Source organism: Phalacrocorax aristotelis, chromosome 5 (genome assembly GCF_949628215.1).
Source record: "Phalacrocorax aristotelis chromosome 5, bGulAri2.1, whole genome shotgun sequence".
Lineage (NCBI taxonomy): Eukaryota > Metazoa > Chordata > Aves > Suliformes > Phalacrocoracidae > Phalacrocorax > Phalacrocorax aristotelis.
Window position 1 is genome coordinate 58,215,118 of NC_134280.1, and position 19,380 is coordinate 58,234,497.

At 42.4% G+C, this 19,380-nt stretch overlaps 1 protein-coding gene across 7 annotated transcripts in view; it reads right to left on the bottom strand.

Annotated features, from left to right (window-relative positions):
• Positions 1-19,380, bottom strand: part of DENND2B (DENN domain containing 2B) — a 185,394-nt gene that overhangs the window by 22,985 nt on the left and 143,029 nt on the right. For all 7 annotated transcript variants that reach the window (XM_075094768.1, XM_075094765.1, XM_075094761.1 and 4 more), the window contains 4 exons: positions 17,527-17,596; positions 7,688-7,765; positions 3,632-3,772; positions 502-650 (listed from right to left, as the gene is read on the bottom strand). In XM_075094768.1, coding sequence (XP_074950869.1) covers positions 502-650; positions 3,632-3,772; positions 7,688-7,765; positions 17,527-17,596 — 438 coding nt within the window. The remainder of the gene's footprint in view (positions 1-501; positions 651-3,631; positions 3,773-7,687; positions 7,766-17,526; positions 17,597-19,380) is intronic.

The window sequence follows — 19,380 nt, forward strand, 5'->3', positions numbered from 1 at the left end:
CCACTGGACGGGTTTGGTAGTGCAGGATTTGAAACACAGCCCCATTATAAACTCTGTGTACTACATGGAGCAAACCAGGTGAACTCTCAGCACCCCACTTCCCTGCCTGGCTGCACTACATAGCCGCAAGATGAAGCACCTCAGTGATGATCTCTGCTGCTGTTTATAAGTACTCTGTTCCAAAACCTGACATGAAATATTGCTAGGACTATACTGCTTCAAAACACCATACAAACATTTGCTGATTATGATGCAGGTCAGTATTGGTATCGCCATTTTACAGACATGAAAATAAGACAGAATGAGTGGCTTGTAGCTAGTGACTGCTAGCAAATGTGTGCCCCACTTGATGCAAATAACTTCCATTGATGTAAAAATTATTAAAATCCTACAGTGTGAGGATCCTCACATCTGACAACCATTCTGGACATTTCATAAAGCTTTTTGTATCCAGAGGTGGTGCTGTCCTGAACGTGTGGTTCTGGTCCCTTTGCCACTTACCTGAGCTTATCTGCTACAAAAATCACACGCCTCTCCAACAGGAGAGAAGCAAAGATCCTGATGATCTGACGAACACTGAGGCACTTGAAAAGGCATTCAAAGTCCACATGTTCCAGGCGTGAGTCCATGGGCCGCCGCAGCTCAATGACCTGAACACATCCAACAAACAGCAGTCAGCATCACTGGTCAGGGCTGACAGTGCCAGGGGCACCTGGCACTCCAGCCCGGGCCCTCCAGCACCACTCCATGCTTTTCTGTTGAGGGGACACAGAGAACGATCCCCATCCTCTTTTGCAAATTGAGGCTGGAGGCACAGCACTCCAGAGAAATGGTGTATTACACAATTCACTATAAAGTCATTCTTCTTCCCAGAATACAGTTGTGTGCATTAAATCTGCTGTCATTTCCCAGGGAAGCATAATTCTGCCTTCTAAACACCCTGTCAGAGACATAAAGCTTGGCTGAGTCAACAGTACGAAGCAAGTAACAAAATGGAAACACCAGAGCCAGAAGCTTACAGGGTTAAAACAGCATAAAGACAAGGTAAATTTGGTTATAAACTTGGCTAGCAATTCAAATTTACATCTAGATAGGAGCTAAGGACTGAATTTAAAGACTGGGCAAAATTTAAACCCAATTGACTTCATTTTCACTCTTCTGTGATGAATAATTCACTAAGTAATGTTTAAAACCTTTTTTGTCATAAAGATATGTACATATATATACTTAACTGGGGAGTCAGGACAAGGTCTTAGATGGTGACTTGTGACATCCCTTTAAAGTTTAATTTTCATACTTCATCCATGACCTCAGGCCCTCTCCTTCCTTTTCTCAAATGCTTTTGCTTGATTCCTTTATTATATCTTCCTTTTACTCTGCAATTGACATGCTCAGATGTGGAACTTGAAGGCAGAGGACAGAAAAAAGAAGATCGAAAAATAACATGAAGAAGAGAGTAACAGGGGGAGAAAAATATGAAGTGCAAGACAGCAAATGATGAACTACTGAGGAATTTGAGGAAACAGAAGGGAAAGGGGAAAAGTTGGCCAACTTGAAGCTGTGTTGAAATCTCTGAAGACATATTAACAGGAACATATATGCATCTCCTTCTTTCCGTATGTCCAAATATCACCATCACTTTATTGCTTTAGACCACTTTTATGTATTCATGCACATGACACCACATTGCATGAGCATACTGTATGGGTTTAAACTGGAGTAGCCTTTAAAAATTCCTCACAAACACACTGTTTTAAGGTTATGATCAAGACCACAGGATACTGGAAACAAAACCAGTTCATATCAGTTTAGTTGTAATATTGTTTGTGATCAGTAACACAAGACTGTAAAAAGAAAGTCAGTGTTAGAACAGTATTTGTGTACAGATTTTTTTTTTTAAGACTGAAATTCAGAAACATTATGGTGCCAAAGTATTAGACGCCCATCACTCTGCTGTTGCCCCAGACTGCAGTAAGAATCAAATTGCAGAGCAGTGGTATACCATTAATACCTCCTTGGGAAATGCTGCTTGCCTGCCTCTTTCTCATATTCCATAAAGGTGCCCACTTCCGTTCCTTAGCATTGGGATTGCAAGCTCAAATCACGTTTATGTGCCAAATCATGAGAAGCTGGTTTTACTGCAAAATATCTGATGCTAAAATCTTGCTGCGGGGTAGGATGCAATGCAAGTTACGGCAGCTTTTACAAATGCCATGGATGTTTTCTGTTGCCTGGCAAAGCCTTCTGCTTCAGTCTGCTCATCACAAAGAAATATACTGTCTACTTCCCAATTAATCATCATCTTTGTTTAGGCCAGAGGAGCCACAATGGAAAGACAAAATTCTGTTCCTAATTAAGCCAGAGCATTCCTTTTAAATAACGAGTTTGTACTAGCATAACAGAGAGCAAAGCTCAGACAGAAAGAGAGTTGTTTGTTTGTTTGTAATTATCAATGTTGTTCTCTGGGAGAGTTCAGAAGCTTGAGTGGAGGATAGAGGAGTTGCAGATCCATGGTTCCTAGATATATTCACATTAAAAAAACATTATCAGATCTTACCACTGATATGCCAATCAGGCTTTCAGTTTTCCTTTGCTGCTCCAGAAGAAAATGCTTGTGACTTAAACATGCCTTGCGAGTCACTTGGACAAGGAACCCTTTACATTTCATACCAAGTGACATTACAGGCCCACTCTGTTGAAGTTAGTGGCATTACACTTGGAAAAAACATGATTCAATGTAAATATAGTAATAGCACTGTAAAACTAACCCTACAAGTGTAAAATAACCCTAGAGGGGAATTTTTTTCCTGCTTTCACTAACTGGGCCAAATTCTATGCCTATTTGCAGTTGTGCATTTTCTCTATACGCTTTCCCATCTGAATGGAGCTACTGTATATATAAGGACATGCAGAGAGCAGAATTTGACATGGCAAATAGCTAGCAAGCCTAAAGTTACAAAAAACTTTTTAAGCAAGGCACCAATACTACCATTTTCCAGTAAGGGGTATGTTGTATAATACTCACCTTCTAAATACTTGAGTGAGGAATAAAAGGAGATTAAATCTATTATATGTGTGTGCACACACGCACAAAAGATTTTATATAACATGCTTTTCCAAATATAGACTATTTCTTTGAGGCCGAATTAAAGGGTATTTATTGTCAAAAAGAGCCATTTAAATGCTGCTGGTCATTCCTCCTACCAAGGCCAGGACCAGCAGTAATGAGGTTTGCAATAACAACCAGCTGCTGAACTGTTCAAGTACAGTCAGCCTGGGAAACTTACACTTGCTTGTTATCAGTGTGATAAAGCCCAGCAACACTGTAGTCCATTAACTACACTAGGCCGGGCATATTAGGACATTTGTGTTGTTTGTGTTTTTTTCTGAAACACATCTTACTAATAAATGTAAACTAACACACACATAACAATAAATAGGCTTATAATGATCAATGGGAACTAGCATTAGCATATTAACACTGGTGCAGCTCCTGCACTACTCATTTTGAGGGTGTGCCACCTCACATGCCTTGCAGTATCCATATGTCTCCTGTTTTTCTTTTGCTGTTTGATATTGGAGTGGTGAGGGGGGGAGGCTTTGACTTTTAATGTTTGCAGTTGCTTTTTACCTCATTTCCAGCTCCAGGCAGAAAGGTTTTGACTTTGATTGTCTTTCCAGGTGCAGGAAAAGGAGATTCCATCAGACTCCTCATAAATGGATAAACCAAGGCAGCAGATATTCCCCTTCTCCTTTCAACCTCATCCAGGATCTGATCCATTAGTAAGACATAAGAGAGAAAGACACAGAATATGTCAGCACTACATACACTTTTGGAGCATCTTTTGACCTACATGTGCCTAAACACATGGCAGATCTAAGTTTCATTCTCCTCTGCCATGCATTTCTTCACTACCATTAAAGCCACAGTATTCAATCATACTCTAAAAATGACACACGTTTCCCAGTTACAAAATGGAGTCTGTTTGTGAATGCAGTTAACACAGAGACAAGGAAGAAATAACAAATCTGGAAAGGAGAAAGAGGACTCAGCATGGCAAAAGAGATCTATATTGTTGGGATTTTGCCTGAGCAACAGGGTGAGCTGAAGGAGAGAAAGACCAAGACAAATCCTGTGATCACAGGCCAGGTCAGCATCATGTCTCAGTAGTACATCTTGAAATTTGTATTAGGGAAAAACACTTTCTTTTGCCCTGGTCATCTCTTTCATTTCAACTGAGAGGGCAGGAAAAAGCTAGACGAGCAAGAAAAGCAACCCTGCCACACTATGATACCAGCAGAGGTTCACCATGAAAGAGGTCCTGGAAGAGTCCCAGCCATGGCAGCAGCAGTCATGTCACAGTCTGTGCTGAGCTGGAGCCAACTGCGAGCAGCCTCATGAAGCACGCCCAGCTGTTTACGCTGTGTGCCTGCATTAAGGTCATTTTCTGTTTGACATGATGCAGAGCAGGCAACCTAGTTTTGAAATAAGCAGATGGAACTTCTTACAGATAGAGACGACTATTATTTTCTTTTGTCTTGGTCACATGGGCCAACATAAATTAGATCACAACTAAGTTTTCCCACATTAGACAGACCATATAGATGATAAACCTAAAGAAGATGAGAAAGCAAGCTTCAAAGCAGTTAGTGGTTTGACCTGAAATGGTGATCTTTTAACCACCACTCAAGAGCAAGAGGCCATACAAGAATTAGTGAGTCTGAGCCAGGCATTTTCCCTTGTTTCTCTTGGAAATGCTTTTCAATGAAACAGAACATTAAAAGATACTTAAGCACAAGCTGGTGAGTTACAATAATAGCTAGTGAAACCAAATGCCAACAGAGGCATTCACTGGTATATAGTTTCCCCTCCCTATTTGCAACATAGTAAAGACCTATCTAAAGCAAAGCTGACCCTATATACATAGCTTGCATTCCAGTCCATGGAAGTGGCAGATAGCCATAAATGAAGGTATGAATTTCATTCTTGATGCAATTTGCAGCACAACAACTACCCTCACCAAATAAAACCAGCTGCCCAAATGGGAAGTAGTAATGAACCAAGGCTATGCCCCAGGTCGCTTAGTGCTCCTGTACACTGCCGGCATGCAGTTGTAATGTGCCCAACACATATCTCCTTTTCTGCAGCCACTATTTGATGCTTTAGGTTGCTGGAGTTGGGGGCCATGTGTGTGTCATATCCCCGTCCCAACAACCTTCACAACACAAATGAAAAGGAGCAGTTAAACCAAATAAAAGCTGAACAGAGATCTCAGGAGATAAAATGGTCAAAAACATCTGTTGAAACCATGACTAAAGAAACTGGCTGCAAGTAAAGATATCTGTGGTTCTCAAGTCTGTCTTAGCAGTAGGTATTACAACAGTGATCATAAAAGACTTTGAGGGAGATGAAAATAATTCAGGCTATCTGAAACAGAATGTTAAAAGAGAGGACTCCTTTTGTTTTTCTGATAAATAGTATCCAAGGTTTAATATCTCATGGTCTTTCATCATTTATATTTTTCTGTAAAGACAACTGTTCCTTGTTTTGACTAATTTGGCAAAGTGCACTATCATGATTGTTTTCCTCTCTTTCAAGGGATTTGTCAATTAGGACAGGCCAGGGTCTAGGCTGGAAATAGAGACTGTCTCACTGTTCAAGAAATTCTGTCTCCATCCATACCATATCTGTCTTCAGAACCAACAGGGCTGCTAAGGCTCAAACTCATCCTCCCTCATTTAATAGCTGTTTTGTCCAAACCCTTTCCAGATGTGGGCCTGGCAGTATATGCTAAAGAGCTGTGCTAAATCCAGCCCAGGGCTGGAGTCAGCCCCGCATGCTGCCAAACACCTTGCTCCCACCCTGGCCTGGTACCGTCAGGAGGCGACCAGCGCTCTGTAGACCACTATCACTGTGGCCAGACTCCAGTGCAATGGGGTCCTTTTGTGGCCCATCCCCCCCATGAGCCCGGTAGTTGAAAAAGACCACAGGTGTGTTACAGCCCCATTCAGGGCCCAATATGGAATTGAGTGGGAGCCTTCCTTTCTGCACAGACCAAGAATTTGAAGCCTGTGTGGCCAAGGCCTGCCTGCCACAATGCCTGGGAACAGCCCCTGCTGAAGCCAGTGAAATTACACTCACCCGTCAACCTTGGGTTCACTCTGTCTGGATGATCAGATGATTTTTTTCAAGTTACAGACTGAACTGGGAAAGCAGATTACTTGCAATTTTGTTGCAATGACCTTCCTTGTCTGACTTTATACCTCAGCTGCAGAGATACTTGGTTGTAATGAGGATACTTATATTTTTTATTTTTTGCCTTTTTTTCCCTCTCCCAAGTTTTCCTTAGGAAATTAGTGCACTATCAAAATTAGATGAAAACATAAAAGCAAATAAAGGGCCTCAGGACGTCTCTCCATACCAGAAGTTTGGTGAGCTGTGTTATCCTCCCAGAGCAATGCATTCCACTTCACTCACAGATATCTGTGTTTAGATATATATTATGTCTAAGAGACACTGTTATAAATCCTTGATTTCATAGCTTTATGAAAGACGTCAGAAGCAGAATTGCAATTCACTATTGAAACCCAATTGCTTTTTTCACACAAGATTTGTGTTAAACAAAGTTTTATCTAGAAAAGCTTGAAACCTGCTTGGAAGAGAACATTCTGTAGGGTTGTTAGATCATATGAACAATATAAATGCTTCAGTGATTTACATATCCTTTTCAACTTTATTCCTATACAAAGGAACAAGTAAAATCTGTGAGATTTCCCATATCTGAAGTGAAAATCTCTGTCAAATTAAAACAACATTTCTATAAACACTGTATCAAAATTGGAAAAGGGGAAGGCAGCCATTTGAGATTAGACATATCATTGTTCGCCACAGATCACCAGCAAATCCTATATGATACTGTGAGGTGCTCACTGGATTTTGCAGGGCATGCTCTCAGAGGACCAGGAGGCCCTAACTGGCAGCTAGAGAGATATTTCAAATGTTAATCAATAAATGTTATTAACAGTTATTTTTAATAACCTTTTGTCTTACAAAAGAAGAATGCTTGTGACCCTGGAGCTGACTGACAGTTAACTGTTTCCATGGCTATTCAATCCCTCAGGTTAGCTGCAATGCCCTGCTTATTGTCTCAAAACTCTTGGGTCAAGAAAGGTATTACCTAGGTACACCACATCAGCATACAGTGCAGCTTTGGATTCATTAATGTGGAGGCCAATTAAAAGATTATCCATGCTCTCCTAGCCTCCTGGGATAAAAAACAATGTCAATAGATTTAAGCATATAGATTTCACTTATCAAATAATCTTTTTTATTAACCTCATCATTCCACATTGGAGTAAAAGTGGTACTGGCCCATCATTCAGACTGTGGATGCCAAGAATTACAGTGCAGCACAGAACGGCTTTAGAAAACAATGGAAAAAACTTCAGCCAGCCAGATCATACAGACGCCCAGATGTTTTTTGAATCAAGTTCTGCCTCAGCCACAGAAGTAATAAGACATTCTTTGATGAACTCAATAATAAGGATGGAATATCCAAAACAGCAACTGTAAAATACAGTTATCTCCCATCAAAGGAAGAAATTCTTCTCGCCTCATTCATCACTGCAGATGTGTCTCAGTAAACAATCAAATTAAAAAGCAATATTGAAATAAAAATCTTCTTACCTTGGAAAATAAGTCAAAGCATCCCAGCCGGCTGATGACACAATAAACTTCAGGTAGGCGTGGGCCTTTTCCACTTGGCTGGTAACAGTAAAAAGGAGATTGAAATTACATATTAATTTGGAGGCATAAGAATATACACTTCTCTCTCTCATCACACAGTTGGCCATCATTTGACACCTTTCACGATCCATTTCTCCATCAAAATAGCTACTCTTGGAAAAGCATCATATTTCTTCCATGACAGGAAACTAAAAAGCATAAAGAGTGCTTATTCACTTTGGAAATCACAGCGCATTGGAGATATATTACAATATCACTCCAGCTAGCAGCCATAAAAGCACATTTAACTACAACTGTAACTCACGCCTGTGCTATCATTGTCATCTGCTCCTGCTGTGGCACGAGGAGTGGGGTCACCCTGCGGCCATCTGCTGGGAGATGAGAACTACAGTGCTAAGGGAGGTTATGATGATTTTAGTTCCCCACTCATTCCATGATGTTCAAAGAGAGCTCAACTTACAGAAAGCAAGCTCATAGACCTAAACAAAGGCAAGCTGCATGAGCTAAATCATTAACTTCCTCAGATTAAAGCATGATAAACATGAAACTCTTAAATAACTTAACAGTGGCAAGTATGAACCAATGATGTAAATCCCTTCCATCCCCCCACCCCCCAAAAAAACCCCAACCCTATGAAGACCATCCTCTGTAACCATCCTATTGAACCATCCTAGAGAAGCAAATGGTTTAAATTGGCATGACTGGCCTGAATTACCTCAGCATACTGGACTGTGCAACCCTGCCTATACAACTGCAGGGAAAGGCCTGTCAGTACTCTTTGTGAAAGAAGGGGACAACCACTTGCTGGATTCAGCTTCTTTACTGGAAAAGAAGTAGAATTAGGCAAATACTGAGCACTTTGGAAAAAACATCCTCACTGGCAAGGTCCTCAGAGCAGAGAGCTGGTCTGCCTATGTCCTGCATGTGTACAATGCGTGCAGAGGGCAGTGACATCCATGCATAGCACTGTATTTTTAATAAGCTGCAATGCAGCATTCCAGTTTTGGTAGTTGCAACTGATTTTCACCAGATCAGCAGGCACACACTTCCTAGGGGCTGTTATTTTAACAAGGCAGCTTGTTGACTTCAGATGCAGTCACACATAGTCCCAAGATACATGCAAGGAAGTCCTGGTGCTGCGTCGTCCAGGAGTTATGACCATCACAGCACAGAATGACTGCAGGTATGCTAGTGAACTCCAGTACCCCAGCAGCAAAAAGCTGAAAGTGGGGTCTGAGACAGTAGGCAAGGCTGCCTATTTCCTTGCATCTTGTGGAGTCAGCTGTGCTTGTGCCACATGGAGTGAAAATTGGCTGTAAAAGAATCACTTGGCATCACTTAGCCTCTTTGCGCAGCTGTACATTATTGATATGCAGCAGTGACAGAATCATCTCCATTAATAACAACTCCGTGATAAAGGAGCTCAGTCACTGTTTCCATCAGTTTCTGCCCACTTCTACATTTAGCCAAAATGGCTGATCGTCTCCTCTGTATCCACATAGGCGGCCAGTATATTTTTACCTTTGTCTCATCATTTGACTCTGCTGATACAATGATTAACTTCTCCATAGTGTATTCAACATTCACATACCACACAGATGTCAATCAAGGGAAACTGAGGGGTAGCTGTGCTTTTTAAATCTGAATATTGCAATCTAGACTTGGACAGTCAGCAGGTGCCTGCCTGTTATAATAAAGACCACAAAAAATACCAAAGCTAAGTGAATACAGATGATTCTATTTCTGGATCAAACCTGCTCACTACACGTCACATCTCTGAAAAAGCAGAGCCCTTTTTTGTCCATATTAGGTATAAAACCCTTTCTAAAGGCACTGAGTGATTATATCAAGCATGTGGGATTTTGGTTAAAATCATTGTGTCAAATCTGCAGGAATGCTGAAGCCATGCCAGGAGTCTTGGATAGCTCCCAACCAAGAGCTGCCTCACTGAGTGCCAGTAAAAACATCACATTCCTGGGTCATCTATAATACCAGAAACAATAACTGCTTAGCACTTACTCAAAGAGTCTTCTTTATGAAATATCATTGCTTTCAAATGTCTTAAAGGCTACATGTCTCTCAGAGCTGGGATTCTTCCCTCCTTGCACTCATTGTATAGGACATCCTTTTCTGTTATTTCAGAGACTTTTTCTTGCAAACAGCACAGCCTCCCAGATGTGTACAAATCATCTGTACGAGGCAGCAAGCAAAAGCCTCAGGCAGAGCCATTCTGAGGGGCAGGACTTCTCAAATTTCTAACACTGGCAACTCTTCACATAACCTCCCCTCTCAGCTGTTAGTTTACGCCTCAAAGATGGATCTAGACCACCTGCTTATTGTGCTTTAGTTTGCTTCTTTCCCAGAAAAACATCATATGGGACATGACACTCCTCCCTTCTCTGCCTGGGCCCATCTGTCTTCACTAGGGGAGTCTTGGGCACTGGGTCTGGCCAACAGTACTCATTTAACCTCCTCTCTTCCCAGAAGAAAGTGCTTCCAAGTTGCAGGCTGTGCTCTACAAGGTAGCTACAAACCCTTGGAGTAATGTCCTCCAAGGCTCACTCTTCCACATAATGAATAGGTCCAGTTCAGGGAAACTGCATGGTAAAGCAGCACAGCCGAGAGGCATCTGAGTGACTCTGCCCTGATGCACTGCACTCCTGGAAGATGAGGGATAGAGGGGATGATGTTTTGGCTTTGATTTCTTTTCAGTTTGTTTTCAATCTGTTTTCATGGTGTTCAGGACATTTTCAGCCTCAGTCCAGTATCACAAACGAAAATGCTAATGAGTTTTGTTGATTACAAGACAGTTTCCCAAGAGGATGAACATAAACAGACAAGAACTTGGCTACGAGATGGGGGAGCTGAGATCTGCATCAGGGCTGGTCCACAAGTGGCTCAGTCTTTTTTACAGTGAGTTTAATCTGTAGTTTACTGACTAAAGCCCCCTCCAAAACCTGTTTTGGCAGGAGAAACAGGAGGCTTTTGCTCCAAAGAATAAGCTTGCTGTTTTTCTCTTCAAAATCACACCCCCCTGTCCACATGCTTGAAATCTAGGGGAGCCTTCAGAGATGATCTCCCAGTCTGGCACAGCACTGAGAGTCTCTCACACACTGCACATGCCTGCTTTCAAAGCAAGGCAGGCTGTCCCTGCAATGTGCATACTCGCCAGCAATTCAGACACATAACTCAGTAGTTTAGGTTTTTAAGATACTAGGGATGCTGTGGCTTGTCAGGAAAGTTCCTGGTTTCACAGCCCTAGAAATAACTGGGGAATGCTAGTCGCAGCATGTTGAAATCAGAGGAACCAAAGCAGTGGAAACCAAACACAACAGTTTTCCTCCTGTGCTTCTCCTCCCAGCTTCTCCCATCTACCTGAAGATACACTGTGTGGAGAGGAAAGGCAGCAAAAACACACCTACCAAACAGCAAGAAGGAGAAACATGCACCATAGTCCTATCTGCCATCTCAAAGAAGCAGGAGTGCAGCAAGAAACAGACTAGCATCAACCCGAAGGGCTGTGCTCCTTCCTCCCAAAATGGGACAGGACTGAAATCTTCTAAATAATTCCCCATAAAGCATTATTAGGAAAACTAGAGGAAGCAGTAAGGGCTGACCCAAGGCCAGGTGAAAAAGGACCATCACAAATGCACAGCAGCAGCTGAGTTGTCTGAAGAAAGAGGCCTTTGCAAAGCACATGCATGAATTCTGCATAAGCCTCTAACACCCTGGGCTCCCTTCAAGACCAGAACTGTAGATGCTTCAATTGCAATTAGCTGTAATTAAAGCAATAATCATATAACAGAGATAGTACATAAAAATATTTAAATGACAATGCAAATGCCATTTTCACACACACATTGTGTAACGTTTACTCCCTTCTGCAGGAGAGTGAAAAGGACACTATTTTAATCCTACCTGGCTCTAGGACTGTCTTGATCTTGGAACAGGGAAAGATGCAGATTCAATCCAAATATTAAAGAGGGAAATATGGTATTCCTGAATAACCTCCCAGCACATTTCTCCTGCTCAGTTATATTAGAGCCACACACAAGCTGATGGGGTGTGTAGCTTGAATGGATGACACCAAGAAGATACAGGACCTTCCCATGAACATTTTTCTGCATATACCAGGTAAGGCTTGGCAGTTTCAGCAAGAGAGAGACATACTGAAAACCCAGCAAGGCTCCTTCTTGGGAAGTCTGCTGTTTTGTTGCTGGCTTAATTTAAAGCATGACAGACCTACAAATATAGACACTGAGAGCTAGGTTTGCAGAAATCAGGTTATTGTGTCAGATCAGATCACAATCACAGCCTCACAAACCTGGCCACACAAGCCCTAGCTTCACCAGCGAGCCAACATATCCAGAAACAGGGATGTGTCCTTAATGGTATCAGGAGTCAAAACAATCCAATCTTTGGGAGTCTAAAATTAATAAGTCAGTCACAAGCCAGCTTCTGCAGCAGCTCTTGATTCCTTATTAGGGCCAATCCAAATTCAGAACATGAGAAAACTGGGTGTTTTAAATCCAAAAGCTTATCTTAAAGTCTTCTTGTTTTATATGAAACATTAACTTTTAATGCCAGAGCACCCAATGTGCACAGGGCTGTCAAAGGTGCTTGGGGGAGGGTAGGATGGAGGGAAGAAGGCAGAGGGAAGAAAAGGTTTTCCAATGAGCTTTTTTCAGTTCCATAAACATTAGTCTGCATCCCACAAAAGTTGCTTTCACAGTGTAACAAATTCCCCTCTCCTGCCCCAGCAAATGCAGAATGAACTAATCCCACCTAACGACTGTGTTCCATGTTTTAGTGTACACCCTTCATTTTCAGGCATCTGCTCCTCCACTGACTCCTGGGGCTGGCTTGTCTTAGCCTAGAAAAGTGCTAGAGGAGCTTTCTTTATATGAGAGGGAAGAGAGAGGTAGGATAGAGTGAAACAGACCCCGCAAGTTTTCATATTACTTCTGCAAGTACAAAGTTACCAGCCAAGAAATCCTGACATTGTCAAGCTTTCTGCTCTGAGAGCTGGATCTTCTCAGATGTCTGCCCTATATGATAGAAATGTGTCTCCTACTGTTCCCATGAATCAGTTGCCAACTGTGGCAACGAACTGCAGGATATTGTTTTGAGGATGCAGTATTTTATACTCCAGTATTGCCCCACTAGCTAGAACTAGCAGCAACTCCCATGGCAGTAAAGCCCAAGATGCTTGTGAAGATCCCATAAAACAGCAGTGTTCATGCCATGACTGTCCCCTGGGACAGGGGCTGGCACAGCTGTGGATCCCAGCCGTAAGGCCACTGACAGCCCAGGCTGCTGAGGAGCTGCCCTGGATCCAAGCATCTCCCAAAGGATACAGGCCTGGTGTCTCTCTGGCTGTCTACACCCTTTTTTCTTGGCTGCAGAGACTGTTCATGGCCTCCCAGTAAGGAAAGTTTTGCAGATTTTCCAGCACTGGTGGATCTTGCAGCTGAGGCTCTGTCAGCAGAAACCCACTGAGAAGGGCCCTGCTTTCACCACTGTGATCGTTGTACATCCACTGTGCTTTTACTGGGCACAAGCCTATGGGGCTGCACAGATAGCGAAGAGTTAAGACTTCACTTACACACTTTAGAAAGCAATTTTTTAACAATCAAGGGAATTAATAAAATGAAATTATACACTAAACTAAATTAAAAATCTGTATTTTACAAGGTACACTCAGATTCATGTTACAGCGGCTTTACACCTGTTCCTTCCCCACTGCGTGCCCCTGCTGTCCCTGTGCTTCTGCTCTTCTTTCTGCCCCTGCCCAGGTTGCTGCCCCGTAGCATCAGGGGCATTGTAATGTCCACTGGAGAGGGCCATGACTGGCCAGGTGAGGCTAAGCCCTCGGCAGAAACTGCTGAAATCATCCCTGCTGCTGACATGTGCGTATCGCAGAGCCACAGCCCAAGAACAGCTCTAGAAAAGAGCCTAGCAAGTTGCTGGATTAATTAGTGTAGAACATAAAGTTAAATTAATCTGAGTTATTAAAGAAAAGTGTCTTATTTGCAGTAAAATGGATAGTAGTAAGAGTTAATATCTCTACTATATTTTGGCTTATTTCCTTTTATATGAAGATGCATACTTCTCACATCAAGTCACTAGGAAAGCTGTTACACGGTTGCCTTGAAGGTAGCAAGATGTAACTGGAAAACTTTGTGCTATCTATGGAAGTGCAGATTGTTTGCTGTGGTACAATAGGTTACATTCCATTCTATTCCTGTTCCAAAATGAAACAAAACAATATAAATACATTTAAAGGGGATACTGTGCAGGATCTGTAGTTCAAACAGAACATAATTGTCACTGTATCCCTTGAGGTAGTTTTGGCAGGGTTTTAGCACAAACCCCAAAAAAAGAGGGGTCTGGAAGAATCTGAAATCTGAAGGCTGAAAAGGAATAGTGGAGCACTTTGTATCACGACATGCCAAAGGAGAACAACGCTGACAAAAAGTAATTTTTTCATAGACAAAGGAACCATAACACCAACCTCCCGGCAGACACAGATAGCCATCCTCACAGGATCAGGCTGGCTGGCCCATCCAGCCATTGAGCCTGCTGCTGAGGACTGCCAAATGCTATAGAAGGTGTGGGACACTGCTCACTGGGTATTACAAGAGCATCCCTCGCTAGGACAGCTGGGCAATATTTCTAAGGAACTGGCTTCACAGCAGCTGGCTTGTCTTGAAGCAGAGTAGTTTGTAATGATTTTAGGGTTTTCTTACAGTTCTATATTACACAGTATGGCCCCACCTTTCTCTTATGTAATGTTTGCCAAAAACCACATGTAGCTCCCTAATTATGGTTATTGCATTCAACAGAACTTGTGGGTCAGGAATGGGACTAACTGAAGGAGATGCTGTGCACTCCTGGACATCAGAGCCACTCTGATTGAAGCTTTCAGAAACTGCTCAGGAAATTGGACACCCAAATACAAAAATCTGCTTTAAAGCCCAAGCCTCTGGCATATAAACAGTGCCTGCAGAATTTAACTCCTCCTTGTTGCCTGTACAAACTCTGTATTTGCATATATAAAATAAGAAAATATGCATGTGACTGCAAATAGAAATATCACACTGAGGTACACATCAGTGAGGCTGTTCCACCCAGGCACTGACATTTGCAGGGGACAAGAAATTGTCTGTTGACAAAAAAATTGTGAGCACAGCTGAACCCTATGGAGAAGGCACTTCAGGTAACTACCCCAATTCCACCATTTCTCCCAGCAGGACAGAAAGAGGTTGCAGGATCCAATAACAGCAGACCTCTTTTGCTTTTGCCATTTCCCCAGATAGAGGAACACTGAGATGTTTCTCTGCACCTTCCAAAATCCTCTTCTTTCTAAGTCCAGACTGTGCCAGTTTTGCTCTCAGAAAGCACAGCAGGATTTGCCCCAGAAAGGGACAAGCTGGTAAAGTACATTGGTACCACTCCACTCTCGTCCGCAGGGTAGGCTGTACCAGTGAGATGAGACACGTCAGGTCTCATGTCGGGTTTTGGAAACAGATGAAACATCCTGAATTAAGTGATCACTCAGGGCAGCAGCGGATCAGCTTTACAACTGTCTTCATAATTATTAGATTTAGCAAGACAGTACTTACTTTCCCTTTTAAAAAATTTTCTTGCTATTTGGTTGATTGATCTTTGCCCTAGCCAATGGCAGATACAAACAATCTCCAATACTGCCTCCAAACACCATTTATATAAAAGTGTGTAGTATTGGTTTAATTCTGTTCCCTGTATTTCCTACTATGCTAACCTACCTTCTGCACCAGCTGAAATTCAGCGTTCTATTTTTAACGTAGGGTGGATTTCACTGAGCCTTAAGTGAGTAAAAAAAGCCTACATTAATCCTTCATTGACAAATTAATTCAACGTTCCTGTGTACACAACTTTTTTATTGTGACTGATTATTTCAGTGTCAGCCTAGTCCAGGATCAACTGTTTTGCATTTCACAAACATAAGCTCTGTACATGATTCCAAACTTGCTAACATCCCCAGAAATATAAAAGTCTTAAATCACTTTACCTGCTAAGGTTGAAACAATCCATAATTTAATTCTAGCCAGCATTTTCTGAGGTTTTGTTATTTTTTTCCAATATACCTTATTATCCTTTTAGATGACAACACATAAAAAAGGAATTGAATTGTGCTGCTGCCCTACATCTTGTTATGATCATTTACACCAGCAAGGATACCTTCTAGGTGCTCCACTTGTTTATCTCTGAATCATCCCCTGACCAGCCCTAGATTTACTGCAACAAGCCTTCATTTGACATTTCCTTTCCACATATAAACTTTGTTGTGGCCCACACTTATACTGTGTTACACAGAGTAAGCAAGTCTCTGTGATGCTACCTATGGCAAATACCGCCCACAGAACTGATAAACAAGTTTTCTGTTATGTTAATTTAAACAAAACTTCTTACAAATAGAGGAACCACAGACAGCAATACCTCCCAGACAGAGCATCTGCCGTCTGCACGGCAAGGAGCTTTGCCACAGACAAAGAGCAGGGTAAGAGCAGGGTGAGGTACAGCCAGTGTGAAAGATGGAGGAAGCTGTTCTAATGACAGCGAGTTGCTCTGTCTACTGGAAGCCACTGAAAGCTACTGAAGGCAGGTGTTCCCTGCTTGGAAAGATGGGAATCATACCAGAGAGGGAAGGAGGGGGAAAGCGACAGTGTCCCTTTCTCTTAGATAAGGGATATCTATTTACAAGTTTGCAATGCTGCTGCAGATGTTCATTTTGCACAGAGAGTATGCAAAATGCTCCTGCAGCAACCAATATCCATATAAGCCCTCAAAAAATGTGCAGGCAACTGTCATGTGAACAGCACAGGAGCCATGGCTCCCTGCCTAGTCACTCACAACCAGCTCCAAACCCATCTGAGAGGTGATGAACATAGGCTGGTGCCATGGTATGCTTTGCTGCTATCCAGTCAGATCTGTGGGATGGACGGCAAAATCCCTGTTTGCACTGTGCTTCACCTGCCTTAATACACTTTGCAAGCCTTTGTGCAGTTTCCTCCCTACCCTCCCCAACACACACACACACACACACACTCTCTCTCTCTCTCTCTTTCACTCTCTCTGTCTCTCTGCCATGCTCTCAATTTAGCAGGTGACCAGTGATTTTCCAGGTGATAAGACAAAACTGTGTAGTAGGCTGAGCCGGGTCGCCACACCACCTGTTGACCACCCCGGTCATGAGGACTGAAAAGTATCCTGAGAATGTAGACTTCCCAATGCTGGCATCAACTTATTGCATGGTCCTGAACCAATGGTGTTAGTGGCCTGCTCTTCACCGTTGTTGCCCTCCTACTCGACAGGGTGGCTTATTTACCTACATCATGGACCTGCTGCAGATCGATTAGGCAGTGCATTTGGAGATGTAAGCAGCTATGCAAGAAATAAATGCTACTCACAAATGTTTAGAAATACCATATTTGCCTTTGTTTGCAGTGTTGTAGTATTTCTGATTCTGCTTGAAAGCATGTAATATAAAGAATTTTAAAAGTAAGTGCTCACGAGAAACTTTCCACATTCTTATGAATTTCCTACAAGACTTGGGATCTATTAGATTGAGACAGCCATTACAAATTCTTATTTTACTTGAGCTCCTTACAGTTCCAAATTTCAGAGCGAGCAATTTAGTTTTCTTTTAAAACCATGAAAGATACCCTCAAAGTTCAGACCGTACTTCTGAGATACTAACAGAATTCTGCATTTTGAGGTGAAGGTGATGTACTTACCAGCAGCCTTCTGCAATAACCAAACCGCCGGCTCCCATCTTCCCCAGTCAGCATGAAAGAGAAGGTCTCACTAGAAGAAAATAAATGGCCCAGATCTTACCATCAATAGCTACGATGTAGATCATTTAGAAAGGGATACTGCCTTATCCAGTGAGAGATTATACCCACTGGAGGGTCTTCTCTCCCTTTGCCCATGATCTGGACATACTCTGTGGCCAAATTCCATCAGTACTAGAGAAAAAAATATCTGCACAGTTGTGGACAACCTAGCTATCTTATTATAATAAGAGATGGGTGCTGAATTTCAGTGACATGGCAGTCCCTTGGTACTGCAGAAGGAACACAAGAATCAGATTTTGAGAGCAATGTTCAGAGGCTGTATCTCCCTTACCTTTTAGTTAGATCCTGTCTTTGGACTGTGCTTTGTTCTTAAAGGAAGAACCTTAGATATTCCCTAAGAGTAGAAAAATCATTTTCTAATCCAGAAAAAACACATTTCTCCAAAATCCAGCTCATTTTATATCTGTGTCTAGGATAAGTACCATTTGTGTCAGAGAAGTAAAACAATAGTTTAAGGCTATAATTATAGCACAGGTAACAGGATGGATCTGTGAATTTGTGTCTGGACTGAGAACCATTCCTGACTGCTTTGCAAGTTTTAAATGGTATTATATAAAACACTTCTCCTTTGTGCTGGAATACCAGGGTATATATAATTATAGCTGTATAATGGAGGGATATCTTATTTCACAAACGTGGGCTCATGAAAGGTCTGTCTAGGAGAGCAGCAGCAAAAGAGGTGAAATGTGGTGTAGGCAGGGCTGTGTGCTTCTCATACCAATGTTGCCCACACAGTTGTCCACTTCTTCTTCAGTGTTTTCAATAACTGACTATTCAGGTGCTTCCACATACTGAATAATAAAGCCAAGCAATACAGAATATAACATGATGTAAGGCAGTTGCATCTGCCTCACATAAGCCAATGAAAAGTTCCATACATATTCTTGGCTACAGTAATTCCTGCAGGTGAATGCTAGTTCCTTACCATCATTGAAAGTCCCTCTAGACACACTCTGAACAGGCCTTACTTCATTTACACGTCTCAGACCAGGCATCTTAAAAAGCCATCTCATATTCTAGGGGAATATTGGAAGGCCCCACCTGGAGTGCTGCATCCAGCTCTGTGGCCCTCAGCACAGGAAAGACATGGACCTGTTGGAGCGGGTCCAGAGGAGGGCCGCAAGAATGATCAGAGGGATGGAACACCTTTCCTGTGGGAACAGGCTGAGAGAGTTGGGCTTGTTCAGCCTGGAGAAGAGAGGGCTCCAGGGACACCTTATTGTGGCCTTTCAGTACTTAAAGGGGGCTTATAAGAAAGATGGGGACAGACTTTGTAGCAGAGCTTGTAGCAATAGGACAGAGAGTAATGGTTTTAAACTCAAAGAGGGTGGATTCAGACTAGATATAAGGAAGAAATGCTTTATGATGAGGGTGATGAAACACTGGACCAGGTTGCCCAGAGAGGTGGTAGATGCCCCATCCCTGGAAACATTCAAGGCCAGGTTGGACGGGGCTCTGAGCAACCTGCTCTAGTTGAAGAAGCCCCTGCTCCCTGCAGCAGGGATTGGACTAGATGACCTCTAAAAGTCCCTTCCAACACAAACCATTCTATGACTCTATCCCTTCCACCTATTCTACTACTTCCACACCTTCAGATCAACAAGTTCTGACACATCAATGCAGAGAAAAAACCCAAATATCCACTTTTTGAGGTTTCTTTTGAATTAAAAGAAAATGCAAGCCTGGCTCTCCCTTCCCATGCCCTTCTTCTGTAGTCATTCATCTCCGAGGGAA